Genomic DNA, 16,154 nt, shown 5'->3' with positions numbered 1-16,154 from the left:
GATTATATTTTATTCAGTAGGTCAGAATTTAAATATATCATGATGCTGAAGTATACATTATTTTCATTGGAATCTGGATTTGTCATTTATTTTCTCAGGAATTTGTGACCAGACACCCCCCCCCCCTTTTCCTTTCTCCTCTTTCTTACTGAAGAATAGAAAAGAATAAGATGCATAATTTATAAATCCTGCAAATAACATTTTTATGAGAATACCCTAAGTATTTATTCCTGACATAGTCTTTCAAGGTGGTGAAATCTTTGCTTCAATTTGAAATGTATTTAGAGGACTTATACCAAGTTTTAAACAGGACCGTTACATTTTGAGTCATAATTATTTTTTCAAACCAAGGGCCTTTCATGGGCTGCATGACATTTGTGCACTTAAAACAAAAAACTGATTTTGTAAAAAAAAAATAATGAAAAATTGAGTCACATGTACCAGTCTTTGTTCTTTATGTATAAAAAAATTATCTGATAATGAATGAGTTAATTGATGAGTTAATTGTGATACTGGTTGTTTGTATACTCCCAGGTGTAAGAAAACATGTGTCTCTGATTAGTTACATTCCAGCTGTCAGAACATCAGATTGATGGACCTAGATAAAATTATCATCCATCTTATACATGTTATAATCACTAAAGTAAACAAATAATTGGTCAATATGTAAACATTGAATATTGATTGGGCCCAGATGTCCTTCAGTCATGGCTGACAATCACTTGTGGGTCTCATTGGGGTCTAAGCATGATGGGGGATTGCCAATTTTAGTAAGCTTGAAACGTGTTGTGAAAACAGGAAATGAGGTCTTGCGGGACCCGGGAAATGACAAAAAAATGAGAATTGCTTATGCACAAAGTGTAAGGGGGAAACAGGAATCTTAACAAAACAGTAAGCGGGATCCGAGATGGAAACCCCCCAATGAGACCCCCTCACTTGTTCTATGATAATATGCTTGGTCGTTTGATGTCAGGAAGATGTAAAATATTTGAACTTAACAATGCATCTGGGAATTTTACATCAACGAAGATATAAATTATTCAAATGTAAATGTTGTAAAGCTGTAATTTAATACAGAAGAAGAAGATATTGTATTTTCGATGCAAGTACAGGTTATTCAATAACAGCAGTATCAGCATTTTTCATTTTTTTTTGTGTTTTCATGTATGTACGTGTAAAGATGTTAATACACCTGTTCCAAAGGTGGAAGGTTTTATGTGTAAAAATCAGTTTGTGTTTCTGTCTCTACATCTGTCACATAGATTTTAAGTCACATTTTTCTATTTTAATCCAAACTTTCTTGAATTTAATATCAAGGTTCTCTGGAGCATTCTTGTCTGTACTCCTGCTTCATCACTCCTGGCCTCACGGTCATAAAACTTTCGAGCATGATTTTTGTACTCAGACTTGAAAATCAACCAATCAAATTTCTGGATTTCATGTTTCGAGCATGATTTTTGTGCTCCGAGCACTGAGCAAAGTTTATGACTTCAAGGCCAGAACTTCAGATTTACCGATTACTTGTGCATTCAACAGATAATGGTGAAGCATGAAATTTTTAAAGCAGCTTTTGGAAATTTTAATTAATGGCTTTCCTAATTTTAAAATCTTCTTTATGTGAGCATGCATTATACAGTGTATTGTGTTTTCATATCCATCACACATGCCTGTTTTAAATACTGAATACCTAAATTTGGAGAACATAACTCATTAGTTCATGGTTCAATCTGTGTGTCATGATTTGAAACACTATTTCCATTCTTTTAAAAATAATCGGAATGATTACAAATAAAACCTCGATCAGCATTAAACTTAGCTATGAAAATATTTATAGTGGTGGGAAATACTCAGACTAACCTAACAACTATACTATAGAAATAGAATGAATAAAATCTCAGCAAAACCCTTAGTTATAAAGAATATTGACAGAAATGTTTTGATGGATTCATTGATACTTAATGATAGATAACAAAACATAAAATTTGGGGAATTCATGATGTTAAGGACTAAATAAATAGCATTAAGTGACAATGTATTGGTTAATAGTGATAGGACGCACACATTTAGTAATTGTCTTTTTGGGGAGAAAAAGTTCTCAAAATATATATATAGAGTCTATATAGTAAACTAATCTGTGGCATATCTAGAAATTTTCTTAAAAGGGGGCCCACTGACTGCCTTGAGAGGGCCCACTGACTGCCATAAGAGGGCCTACTGACTGCCTAAAGAGGGTCCACTCCAGTCATGTTTCACTGATTCCCTTATAATATAACCATTTTTTTTCAACAAAAGGAGGGGCCTGAGAACCCTGCCCCCTAAATCTGTCTCTGCCAATGTAGTATACATGGTGACTTTATCTGTCTTTTGATTTTCAGATTAGTCATTCTACTGTTATGAAAATGAATTGGGCATTTTATCATAAATCTGGTAAAACTTGAAGTTTGTTAAATCGATTTTCATGCAATTGGTTTTGGCAATATCACACCTAGATTTAACTTTCTCTTTAGTTCTGACAATTTTCTTAAATGTTTTCCATAGATATACAATTTTGCAACTCAAAAAGGTTAAAAGGGGGGTAAAATTACAGCATTTTGTCCCTTCAGTATTTCTGTATTTCTTCTTTTTCTCTTTGAAAGGTTAAATTTAATGAAATCTTTGTATTCAACTCAAAAGAGAAAGTTTTGCAATTATTTGGTATCTTTTAAATCCAGTTGTTTACAGATCAGAAAGTGAATGATTGACCTGATTATTAGTTATATGTAATGTAAATATAATATTACATAACTCTGAATCCCTGCCAAATATTTCCTGTGTTTTACACTGATGTATTTTCAATTGTTTGTATCCTAATTCGAGCCACACCTTTATTTCCTAACTGTGTAGTTGTTCATTATATGAGCCTGTTAGCCCAGGAAGACTTATTATAATTAAACAAAGTGTGTTTCTGTACAATTTTGGAGACTGTCACATGATACACTTGTCATGTGATAGTTTGAAGTAACATGATCACCATCCTTTTGAATTGAAGTGTGAGATTAAGTGATTTTTTCTCCACTTAAAAATCTCATTCAAAATAATTATTGATATGAACTTCTTTAATTACAGGCTTTATAACTGTTATAACAATAAAATAAAACATGTACATGATTTGCTGGGTGGGAAGAAGTATTCAAAACAAAAATTCATCAGCAGCCATCCTTACTCATGAAATCCCATAAGTTTTTTTCAGTGAAAATATCACTATCTAGATAACAAACTGAAGTATTGCTCTTTGAAGATTTCTTTACCATAAATTGATTTCAGAAATTATATATTTTAGAGGTCACACTTTACATGTTTATTTTTGTTACTACAAAAGAATGTGAACAATACAAGTTATAATATGATTTTAACATGTTTAGAACTTTAGATTGAACACATTGTTCATACATTTGTATTATGGTTCTGCAAATGTTTCTATTCTAATGGTTAATTTGTTTAAATTATATGCCCACCTGGAGACCTATTTGGCTGAATATAAATTCTTATTCATATTCTTATTCTGTAGTGGAATAAAATTAGAATAAAGAAAGTGTATTTATTGCATTAGATATTAAATGTCCAGATGTGACAGTAATTAAACCTTGATTAAATAATTATTAATGTCAGCACCTGCTTGTCCTACATACTACTACAATAGATTTAACATCTCTTTGATGTAAAGCAACACAGTGAAGCAAAATAAAAACTAAATTGACCCCCATATAAAACTATTTTTAAAGGCTTTTTGAATAGATACTTCTTCACTTTACTCAACAACTAGATTTGACCATAAACGGTTACATTATCCCAGATGGCTTTGAAATAGCTTGTTGTGTTTGCTAAGATAGTTCTCTGAATTATAGAGTATTTTAGTATGTCGGCCAATTGAATTATTTTCTTCCTGTGTGCATCATACATGTACAGGGTAGTCCTATTTGCATCTACATCAACCAAGGCCCTCTGTGGTGGTTTTTATCACTATCCTCTAGTTAGTACCTGTAGTAGTTCTCTTAAAAGTAAACCTAAGAGAAAAATTAAACCTAAAACATTTGACAATTTTGTAAGTGCCTGTATAGTGACAAATTCAGTGAAGAACAATACGAAGGCACTAGAAACTATTCCTAGCAACACGGATCCATATAAGAACTCTGTCTTTGTCAAGAGCATACTACACTGGAACCAGCTGGAAGACCGTATTGTATGCGCAGATACAGTTAAGAGCTTCAAGGCTGCTCTCCAACACCGCCAATAAGGTGTCTCTACCGTTGAGTAAAAGCCAGAATTGGTGTCTTCAACTTATACATACAGATAGTTAAGAATAACAAATTGATTTTAATTTTTTATTTTTTATTTTACAGAAATATAGTTCTAGAAGTACCACACTTTGCCTCCTTACGTGGCAAAGAAAGAGAAATCAAGATCTTAAGAAGTAACAATGGTGAAAAGTGGGATGAACACCCAATTGTGGCCTCTGATGAAGCTGTTAACAAGGCACTGGAACAAAGCATGGAAGGTAATACCTGTGGTAAAACTGAGGGGAGGGGAAAAATGGGTGTACAAGTTATGATGAAGCATGATTATTTCCCTGTCTACCAATCATTTTCTCTGGATAAAACGAAACTCAATTCTTGAACTGTTGATATATAATGTATTACTTGTTGATCTGGATCTGCCACTGAATGGAAATTTAAAGATAAAATGAGGTTACTTAATCAGCACTGGTTTTCCAAAAAAATTATGTACCTGGGTAGAACACTGCCTGTATATATCCAAAATATGAATTCATAACAATTGAATAATCCAACCTGTTTTGAGATGAAAAGAATTGTGTTACCTTTATATTTGTTCTTCTTTATTTAGTTTCTGATCTGGAACAAGAGGACGAGGCAACTGGAAAGAGAATTACCAGAATATTGACAGATGACCTTCCTCGGTATTTTGCCTTGGTCACTAAGATAAAGGAAGAGAAGCGACATATTGGTGGTGAAGGCGGTGTGATCAGTTCTACTGTTGTACCACAAGTACAAGCAGTTTTCCCAGAAGGGGCATTAACAAAGAAGATTAAAGTTGGTCTGCAGGTAGGGAGTCACATGAAAGCCATTATGAGTCTGGTTGTGAAAATTCCAAGGTCTAATTGAAAATGTTCTACTGAAAGAGTTAAAATTCCAAGGTCTAATTGAAAATGTTCTACTGAAAGAGTGAAAATTCCAAGGTCTAATTGATATGTTCTACTGAAAGAGTAGATTCATGGTCAGAAAACGACTCTATATTAATCAAACCATTGATTTTAACTTCAAGATAAAAAAATTATAAAAAATGTTGAAATATGGGGGACGGTTGTATGCTTTTAAAATTAGACCAAAAAATAAAATTACTCCTATTTTCAATTATCGATATATAAGTGTATATATTTGATGATAGATTTAAGTAACTTAGTTTAAGTTGATTATGTTGAAAAATGACAATGTCAGTGTTATCATTTTCTTTGATTTTAGATTCTGTTGTTTCATGTGTTTATACGGGTGTTAGTTGAGTACATAAAAATGTCAGAGAGGTTAGATACGATTTTGGAAAGTGAGAAATTTTCATTCTGCATGATGTGTATACCCTTAATCATGCAATTGAATAGATATTTAAAACAACTCCTATTTCTTTATATATTGTAGCCTACTAAGGGACAGGCAAGACTGGCTGAAATTGAAACAGACATTTTTTAATTAACAGTAAAATTTTGCACTCGTGTCTTCCGCTTTAGTCTTGCTCTATTGTGTAGAAATGTATATTATTGTGATTATTGTAATAATGTTGTATTTATCATGTGATCATCTCATCCAATCACCAGGCACAGAGAATAAATCCAGATCTTGTCGCTAAGATGTTAGGGAATCGTGTAGCTGTGAGTCCAATCGTAACGGTGGAACCAAGACGACGTAAATTTCACAAGGACATTATCCTGACAATACCTGTTCCCAAGGCTGCTCAGAAAGGCATGATAAACCAGTACAGTTCTGAAGCTCCGACTCTCAGAGTACTCTACAGCATAGCAGGTAACCTTCATTATGTTATTATCTCTGTTTATTTTTAATTTATGCTTTTGTGGTGCAATGTTGTGAATAATGTTGCTACATTTAGCTTATAGCATACTTTTATATTTAACAAAACAAATGTACATTTAGCTTTAGTCTGTTCATAACAAGCTTAGTTTCATTTTATGTAATACATGTATGGTCAGATTAATCTATACTGAGTGCCAATGAAAACACAACACTTTTGTTTTTCCAAAAAATCTTATAATTTTTATTTTATTTATATTAGAACTTTGTATAGTTGGTTTAAAATGACTTTTAAGACAATTGACGACAAATTACGGTTGAGTGATTTTTGGAACAAATGTGAAGTAAGGATTATTTTGAACCGACATAAACTGAGTTCACCGCTTTTCAACATACGCACCATTTTCATGATTTTGTCATTTAAAGCATGGCTAATGTCATGAATTATCCCGCCCTTATTTTTAGAAAACTGCAATAAACATCTGAGTAAATGCCAGGACTTTCTGACAACCAGTGACATGCAGTTTTGGGCATGTTCAAATGAAGCCTTTCACAGCATACAATTACGAGAAGACTGAAGTTGTAGCCTCTACAATAACCCAAATCATTCACAAATTCAACCAAAATGGATCATTTAATGATAAGCCACATCCCAGGGTACAAAAAGCAAGAAATGCTCAGCCAGACCGATTCATTTGGTCTTAAACATATTCGATTTTGACTCTGATTGCTGTACCAAGGTCACGAGAGTTCAATGGTGGTCACGGTAGATCTTTTGGAGCAATTTCAGTAAAGCATCATTTGCGCAGAAATTGTTAAAGAGCACCAAAGTCTGCCCTTAGTGACATCTAAACGGCCGTCAGGTGTAAATATCGAATGTTGTAGACCAATAATCATTCATTATGTACCAAAAACCGTCAGTGATGGTTACATAGACATTTGGCACCCATCTTGGCCAAAATTCATGTGTTCCGCCCGATATTGGTCCGATCGAGCAAATTTTGCATCAGATTGGACATGGTTTAGACGATGAAAACCACCACCAATATCATAAAGTCAGCTTCAGTTTGATTTGCGGGACAAGTGGAATAACATTCCTCCAGATTACATTAAACGTCCGGGATGATCAATTCCACCGCGCTGTCGAGATTGCGCTGCACAACGGGGTTGTAACATGTTTTGTTAGGACTGTGAGTTAATGATTCGACATTGGATGTTTCGTTTACCTATAGCGTCTAAAAGATGACAATAAAACATTTTTGTTTGATATCGATCTCTGGTTAGAATTGTTAATTTTCAAGAACAATTTATTTTGAAAGATTATCATTTCTTATATAAATTTTATTTTTGAAAAACCAAGTGTTTTGTTTTCATTGGCACTCAGTATATTAATATCAGATTACAAACAGTAGTATGGTAAAACAAAATATGTCTTATAGCTATAGGTGTATTTAGGTTTTTATTCCTGTAACATATATCCCACATCTCCTTTAATTCATATACATGATATACAATAGAAATTATTTTCTTAATGATATTAAAAGTCAACTGTTAAGCATGCAAAAATAAAGTGATTTTCATCTCCTGCTGCTTTCATGCAGGTATAATATGGATATGGTTTTATCCATATAATTCCTGTATAATAGTAAAAAAATATATGTAGAACAAATATTAGAACGAATATTTTCAATAAAATTAATTTATGAAATTGGTAATATTTTAAGATTTGTTGTTAATACACTAAATCCTCATTTTCAAATTTAGAAGGGGAGATAACTGAATGGGTTACTGTTCCTGATAATCTTTTTCTGCAAATTATATTTTAATGTAGAACAATGCTTGAAGCAAATTTTTCTTCTGATTGAATCCTATGTTTTTATCGAAGTTCATTCACCCTATATAGAATGGTTTGAACAGCTTTATTAAAGTTCTTATAAATCTTACTAATTCCACTAAAACATCTATTGTAATACAACCATGCCAAAGAAATGGTTGATATGTACTGCATAAAAGTTAGATGGTTTACTTCAGTGAAAAGAAAAATTGTTTGAACAAATTTATCAAAATTACTACACACATTGTCAACTCATGTGGAATGTCTAAATAAATATCTGGTGTACTGTATCATATCACAAACTATAAGAGTCATTGAGGATCAGTTTGTGTGGATAATAGTGGATTGTCCAATATATTCATGAAATATTTGCCACTGGACATTAGGGAAACAACAATCAATAAATGTTATAATGGTACATTTGAAATATCTCAAAAGTGCAACCATTTTGTTAGCACTAGCTTTTTACTGAAGCTTTGTTTGTATGAGCACTGACAATGTTTGAATTTGAATATTTTATTTTTCAGCCATGTCTAGTATGTCAGTTGGTTAAATCTTAAAACATTTTGTCTAAAGTTCTCTAAATGATATAGTTCTTGAATGAAATCATATGTATGCCTTGCCATGAATGAAAATTTATTTTGTCAGCAATAGCCTTCGTGATATTTACAAAACATATTCCTAGAAAAAGATCTTCAATTAGTAATTTAAACCTAAATTAGATTAATTTAGTCTAGACTAGGATGTCTACATACAATTTGTAACATTTTTCAAAAGTTCAGGGCAGGGCATCTGTGTCTGTATTGATATATTATAATTTGTTCAAACTTTTTGATATGTATGATAGAATATTTTCTATGAATGAGCATGAAATGGAATTTTTAATATTAAATATTTCTATGCTAAATATTTGATTGTAAAGAAAGACAATTTCTATTTAGAACACTATACACCTCTATATTGTAGCTTTATAATGTGTATCTTTCTCTCTTTGTGCTTTCGTTAGGCTCCAACCATTCCTTAAACAGAGGTAAATTCTTCCTCATGTTGTGTATCATGCATTGTTTGTGTATATGTGTGCACAGTATCCTCGTTGTGTAAACATTTCATCTTTCAGATTCTGAACTTTTTTCTGATAATTATAATGGCTTTTTTCAATGCTATACTTATTTCAGTCAAGTTTTCTATTTCTTCTCAATGCTAAACGAACAACATCAATTTATCTAACTTCAATAAGTGAAAGTAAAAATGCTTGGTAAAAAAGGTTGTAGTTATATTATATTTAAATTGTATAAAAAAATGAATTGTAATAAATATTTTGAATAAAAATGCAGAAAAGATAACAGCCATTAACATCATATATCGGATATATTTCCTTTTTGCCTAAAAACTTTTCCCTGTAATTTAAGCTTGTAAAATATAACACTGTTGAAAAAATTAGTGTCCTATACTATTGTTTGATTTGTTAAACCAACTGAATCCAGCCACTAGGAATGGGATGTATTATATCCAGTCTTTCCATTGTATGTCCTAAATCATAGGAGACTGCAGTTTATATGTACCCCATTGATACTAGCCTTTACTGGAATTGATTGGCCCAATCCCTATCAGTCCTCCATCAAGTTATTTAAAAATTGTTGTTTTGCATGTGAATTTATTAGTATGGTAGTGTTTGCACATTGATATATACAGATACAGTTTAAACATGCACTTAAGCTTAATAGACAGACATGTTTTTCTCTCCTCTTTGATATAGGTCTTATAGAAATAAGGATATATGGTATGATTACCAATGAGACAACTATCCACCAAAGTTCAAATTAAGTGGATATAAGTAGTTTTAGGCAAAAGAACATCTCTTTAACAATGATAAAAAACACTTCTGTGTAGTTGGATCTAAAAGTATTAGATATGAATCAATAAGTTAAAAACATTAAATTGAGAAAACTGAATTAATAATGAAACAATTTAGAAAAACAAATATGAAGCATGAACTGGCGTTAACCACTGAAAACTATAGGCTCCAGACTTTGGAGAGGCACATATGACATAGAATGTGGCGGGTTAAACATGTTAATACTGATAACTAGTCAACAATATTTGGTCAAGAAATTTTTTCAAGTGTAGATACATGTATGTCCAAAGGACTGACTTTTACCTCCTTTTCTGTTTCAATGAACAAGTTTTAATTTTTCATAGTACATCATTTTCTCATGAGTGATAATCAAGTATTTTTGGTTTGCAGTATGGTTGTAAGATGTACTTGTTTGTTTTACAGAAATCCCTGACCCTATCATTTCCATGTTTTATAATAAGTGATAGGTTATTGCGCTGTGGTCAGTTCCTCCGAACCAAAGATCATAGGTCAAATTTATATATTCGCTGTACTCTATATCCTCAGCTTGACATTTTATTCATGAGTGATGGATCAATGTGAAGTTTTCTTTAAACATAATTACAATGACCAATGTTAATATCAAAGAAGGTCAACGTATTTAGATATTGTGGTTATTACAGAGTTCTCCGTAATGTTTTCATATAACGTTTTTTACCTTATATCAAAGCCCCACATTTACAATACATTCTATTGTAACATCTATGTAGATATCATGATGGTAAAAAATAGATTGCCAGTATTAGGTACTGGTTGCTATAAGGCCCGGCAGAGAACACTGTATATATGATAAGTAGTTATCAGCATGTGATCTCTTGTTCATCAATAGAAATCATTGAATACAAACGGGATTCTTTTAGTTTTTTCTTGTGTAAAACTGTATTACTTTGCAATTTTTGTTTATTTTGATAAAAAGAATATTGTAGATTTTAATGTTAGATTTGATAATTTGGATTAAATTAGAACACAAGTGTGGATATGATTGTAGGTCTTTTTCTTCTAATGGTTCTTTGTGATTTAGAGTAATGTTAGTCTGTATGTTTAGTACTGTAGATAACTAGCATGTTTATGATTTACATTTATACAAATCTAAGATATTTCTATTGTTTTTGACAGAGGGAACTGATGTTTCTGTATGGGAGGACTACACTAAAGCTGCTAACATTAAGTTTTCAGAAGACTGTGTCTCCATTACCACTAGTGTGTCTGGAAGGTTTGTAGTGTGCAGGATTCTGTATCTTACGATGCTTTTTGTCGAGCCTTCGACTTTAGTCGAAAAAGCGAGACTAAGCGATCCTACATTCCGTCGTCGTCGGTGTCGTCGGCGGCGTCAACAAATATTCACTCTGTGGTTAAAGTTTTTGAAATTTAAAAACTTTCTTAAACTATACTGGATTTCTACTAAACTTGGACAGAAGCTTGTTTATGATCATAAGATAGTATCCAGAAATAAATTTTGTAAAAATAAAATTCCATTTTTTCCATATTTTACTTATAAATGGACTTAGTTTTTCTGTGGGGAAACATTACATTCACCCTGTGGTTAAAGTTTTTAGAATTTTAATAACTTTCTTAAACTATCCTGGGTTTGTACCAAACTTGGACAGAAGCTTGTTTATGATCATAAGATAGTATTCAGAAGAAAATTTTGTAAAAAAATAAATCCATTTTTTCCATATTTTACTTTTAAATGGACTTAGTTTTTCTGTGGGGAAACATTACATTCACCCTGTGGTTAAAGTTTTTAGAATTTTAATAACTTTCTTAAACTATCCTGGGTTTGTACCAAACTTGGACAGAAGCTTGTTTATGATCATAAGATAGTATCCAGAAGAAAATTTTGTAAAAAAATAAATCCATTTTTTCGGTATTCAACTTTTAAATTGACTTAGATTTTCTTCCAGTTAACCATACATCATACATACATGTACAGTCTGCAGTTGTTTTTAAAACATTTTTAGATTCATAAACTATCCTGGATTTAAACCAACCTTGGACAAAAGATTCTTACAATTGGAAGATTGTATCAAGAGGAATATTTTTTGGGTTTTTTTCCTCATTTTTGTTGAGCCTGCAATTTACAGCAAAAGTAGGCGAGACACTGGGTTCCGCGGAACCCTTACAAATTTTTCAATATAATAGAAAAGATAATCTGGTATGATTGCCAATGAGACAACTCTCTACCAGAGTTCAGATGATGTAGAATGTAAAACTAAAGGTCACCGTACAGCCTTTAAATATGAAAAAAACTCTATATGAAAAATGCCCTGAAAATGTATACAATTCAAATGCCTGATTTATGTTATAATGAATGAAAAACAAAAACAATATGCAGCAACAAAGGACAACAACTGAATTAATGTTTTATTATAATCATGGTATTATAATTATGTTTACAATTAACAAAAGCATGGATTGTCTTGCATAAAAAATATCAGTTTCAGACATTCTATTATATCAAAAGAACTTCACCAAAGGGTAACAAAAAAACCAAAAGGAAATATTTGCAGAAAGACAACTGCATTCAAAAGTAAAAGGCAGCAGAACAAACAATCTGTAGAATATACTTACTCGTAAAACTTCCATGAGAGGGACGACATCTATAAAAACCCACTTTGATGACTAATTGTTACATAAACTCCACCACAAATTATGCTTTGATAACTTAATGTCTTTTAAATATTTTAGGTTTTGGCTAATGGACTGTCAAAACATTGCTGACGCCCCAAGAATGGGAACAGAATTATACCATGAAGCTATTACTATACCATACATGGCCAGATTTGTTTGTTTTGCTAAACGTACAGGAGAAGAGGAAGGAAAGCTACGCATGTTTTGTATGACAGATGACAGACTTGATAAAACTTTGGAAAAACAGGAACATTTCGTAGAAGTGGCTAGAAGTAGAGATGTAGAGGTAATATATAATTTTGTGGAGCATCATCAAGTTACTTCCCTTTGTTATAAAAAATTGTGAAAAGCCTTAAAAATTGATGAAATTATTGCTGCAAGATTCAGACCAATTTAGAGTTTTACACAGTTGTCTTTTTTGTGGCAGAGTTTAGATTTGATTTGATTTTAAACATATTTTATTCATTAAGATATGAAAAGGATTGAGCAACAGGCACAGCCTATAAAAGCTCTCTCCATAATACATGTACAAGGTATGATTCAATTTATACAACAACTGTATTTAAAATAATGCAATTTAGTGGAACATGCATGCTACTTGTGAGCACACACGAGCAAAATATGTTAACAGTGTTACTTAATAAATGCAAAGTATAAATAAATATATAGGCAATTAATCATCAGTTATTTAAATTACCTTGAAACATGCAAATATCCTTTATAAGTCATTAGAAATATATATATGGCTTGAAGGAGACACTAAGCTTGCTTAGTGGAATAAATGAATTAACGTTGGAGTGTAGAAAAAAAATAAAAAAATAAAAAATAAAACTAGATGAAACAAAAATTAAGTAAGTTTCAAACAAAACGTTGAGTGTCACTGATATATTTCTGAACAGATTTAAAAATAGCAATATTCATATCATATGATAATAATCTGTTTCCAAAAAGTAGTAATTCAATATTTATGTCAACATTATCAACAATGGAGTAAATGGAATCAAGAAGGATCTGTCTTACATCATTATACTTAGGGCAAATAAAAAAGAAATGTTTGTTATCCTCAACAGGATGGTTACAGTTTGTGCAAAAAGTGTTCTCAGATAAGAACTGATTAAATAAATGAGATTTAAGGTTGCTAGCATTATTTCTGAGTTGACAATGACTTATATTAAGTTTCCTTATCCCATAGTTGAAAGGTTTAAATATATCACCAGTCCTATAAAACTTATCCAGTCCACTTCTAAATATACCCAAACTTGGTGACTTTTGTAAGCTCAAAGGAAGACTATTCCAAAGTCTTATAGTGGAAGGAATGAAACTATTAAAATAAGAGCTAGTTCTAGCAAGAGGCGGGTGAAAAGTGTTATTTTCATTCCTCAAAGTATAAGGGGTTTGTCTGGGAAGATATGGCTGGATTAACTCATATAAGTATGCAGGTGTCATCCCATTTAATATTTTATAGAATAGTATAAGCTTATGTTTATTACGTCTATTCTCCAGAGTTTCTAAACCTAATTCAATATAAAGTTTCTGTCTGGAGGAATTACGTCGTAATCCTGTAATAATTCTAGCAGCTTCTATCTGAATATTTTCAAGGAGCTCAGTCTCATGCTGGGAACAATTGCCCCAAATAACATCACCATATTCTAATATAGGTCTAATAAAAGCATAATAAATACGGATAAGTGAACTCCTATCTAATAAGTGCTTAACTTGGCGAAGCACAGAAAGACGAGAGCATGCTTTTTTATAAATAATATCAATATGTGTATGCCATGAAGCTGATGACTGAAATGTTATCCCAAGATGGCAGTGAATATTTATTTTCTCAACCTCTTCACCATTTATCCCAAAAAATACAGGTGGATGCTCCCTTTCCCTTCTAGTAAATACAATATTTTTAGTTTTCTTAGAGTTAAATTGAACAGCCCATGATTTTGCCCAATTTGAGATAACATCTAAGTCATTAGTTAAAGAAGCGGCTGCTACATCATGATCATCATCTACTATGACAAATAAAGAGGTGTCATCTGCAAAAAGTCTAATATCATTAGCAATGTCATTAACTATATCATTTATATAAACAAGAAACAGAAAGGGTCCCAAAACTGATCCCTGGGGGACACCTGCATGTACACTTCTTAGAGTTGACGAAAAGCCTTCTGAAACTACCTTTTGTTTAGAGTTTAGATTGACTTGTTATTGACTCCTTTTGTTGTTCTCACCATACAATTGTACATCTATTCCTAATTTGATTTAATTGCTATATTTTTGTGTTTTGTTTTTACAGGTAATTGATGGAAGACCACAGTTTGTAGAAATGGCAGGAAATTTAATCCCCATCACCAAGTCAGGTGATCAGCTCTACATCAATTTTAAAGCTTTTCGTGAAAACAGGCTGCCATGTACTTTAAGAATACGAGACCTAGATCAAGATCCTGCCGCTAGAGTTGCCTTTATGAAGGAACCTAAAGTTGCCAGAGGAGAAGTACCCCAGACTCCAATTTGTAATCTCAATGTTTCGCTGCCAGATATGTCTACAGTAAGTCTAATATTGATAGCAGCTCTAAAGATGCTCCACCCTGAAATGTACATGTGTGAAAAGTGACTAGAGGTTGCTGTATGTAATTTGACAATCTCAGGAAATAGGGAGTTGAATTTAAGTCTTAAAAAATCAAGGTTACAAATTTAAATAAAACTAATGATTTAATCCAAAATTTGTATGTCTGAACAGAGGGAAAATGAAGGTCAAGTTATGATCATAATTCAACTAAAATTTGGTACACTTCAAAATTGAAACTTAGTATACATCTTCATTATGATGTGACCAAATTAAAATGTATGCTAAATAAAGGTTTAACCCAGATTTTGCGATTCACTGAAAATCAAAATGTGCACAGGGACACACAAAAAATAGGCAAATTATAAAAAGAAAATATAAAGAGACAGAATATTTGGTCTAAAGCATGTTGTGAAACACATGGAATTATTCCTGTTTCTAAATTAATTGTGATAAAATTGTTCCAAAAGAAGTACAGCTGCCCTGTTATACTTGGTTCATAAAGGAAAGATTTAACTGGTTTATTATTAAGACTTTTGATATAAAGAAATGCACTTCATCAAATAGAAATGCCCCATCAATGATTATGTTCTCTTTTCATAAGGATTCACTTCTTGGATTGCATTACATAATTTAGCACTATCCAGAGAGTTATTTCCCATTATTCAATTTCCTGCTGTCTGCTACAAGATGGAATCAGAAGAAATTGAAGTGTTTAGTGATTTTAATGTAGCTTGATTTCCTGAATGCATGGTTTAAACAATTAGATAATGAATTTGTCACCAAAACCAGCAAGGATGGCATGTCAAATAAATTACTGCAAAAACTGTCAAAAAGGAAAACATTATAAAAAATGAAAAGCAAAATAACAAAAATAACAAAACTGTTTTCTAAATTTAAGATTTGGCAAATATTTTGATCGATATTAAAGTGATATGTATTATCTAATTTTTGTTGATTCATGTTATTCTTTAAATGCATTATGGTTTTGTTTTACTTCAGTCGTCCTCCATGGAAATGGATGGAGAGGCAGTTCGAGAACTTAGAAACAGAACTTCAATTATCAAAGAACATGGCATTGGTAAATACTTTAATAATATATGTTTTGATTTATTACTAGTTATAGAAAGAAATTAAACATATTCCTTTCAAAAAAAA

The 16,154-nt window shown here is 31.8% G+C and overlaps 1 protein-coding gene across 50 annotated transcripts in view; it reads left to right on the top strand.

Moving 5' to 3' along the window:
- LOC134725749 (ankyrin-2-like) overlaps nt 1-16,154 on the top strand; it is a 163,041-nt gene that overhangs the window by 78,533 nt on the left and 68,354 nt on the right. For 47 of the 50 annotated variants that reach the window (XM_063589825.1, XM_063589816.1, XM_063589818.1 and 44 more), the window contains 8 exons: nt 4,380-4,534; nt 4,882-5,099; nt 5,864-6,068; nt 8,915-8,938; nt 10,919-11,015; nt 12,491-12,719; nt 14,727-14,978; nt 15,999-16,077. In XM_063589825.1, the coding sequence (XP_063445895.1) occupies nt 4,380-4,534; nt 4,882-5,099; nt 5,864-6,068; nt 8,915-8,938; nt 10,919-11,015; nt 12,491-12,719; nt 14,727-14,978; nt 15,999-16,077 (1,259 nt within the window). The remainder of the gene's footprint in view (nt 1-4,379; nt 4,535-4,881; nt 5,100-5,863; nt 6,069-8,914; nt 8,939-10,918; nt 11,016-12,490; nt 12,720-14,726; nt 14,979-15,998; nt 16,078-16,154) is intronic. The other 3 variants (XM_063589866.1, XM_063589822.1, XM_063589817.1) reach the window with 1 other exon arrangement.

Source organism: Mytilus trossulus, chromosome 7 (genome assembly GCF_036588685.1).
Source record: "Mytilus trossulus isolate FHL-02 chromosome 7, PNRI_Mtr1.1.1.hap1, whole genome shotgun sequence".
NCBI classification, from domain to species: domain Eukaryota; kingdom Metazoa; phylum Mollusca; class Bivalvia; order Mytilida; family Mytilidae; genus Mytilus; species Mytilus trossulus.
The sequence above is the reverse complement of the archived record's forward strand: the minus strand, read 5'-3'. Positions and strand labels throughout refer to the sequence as shown.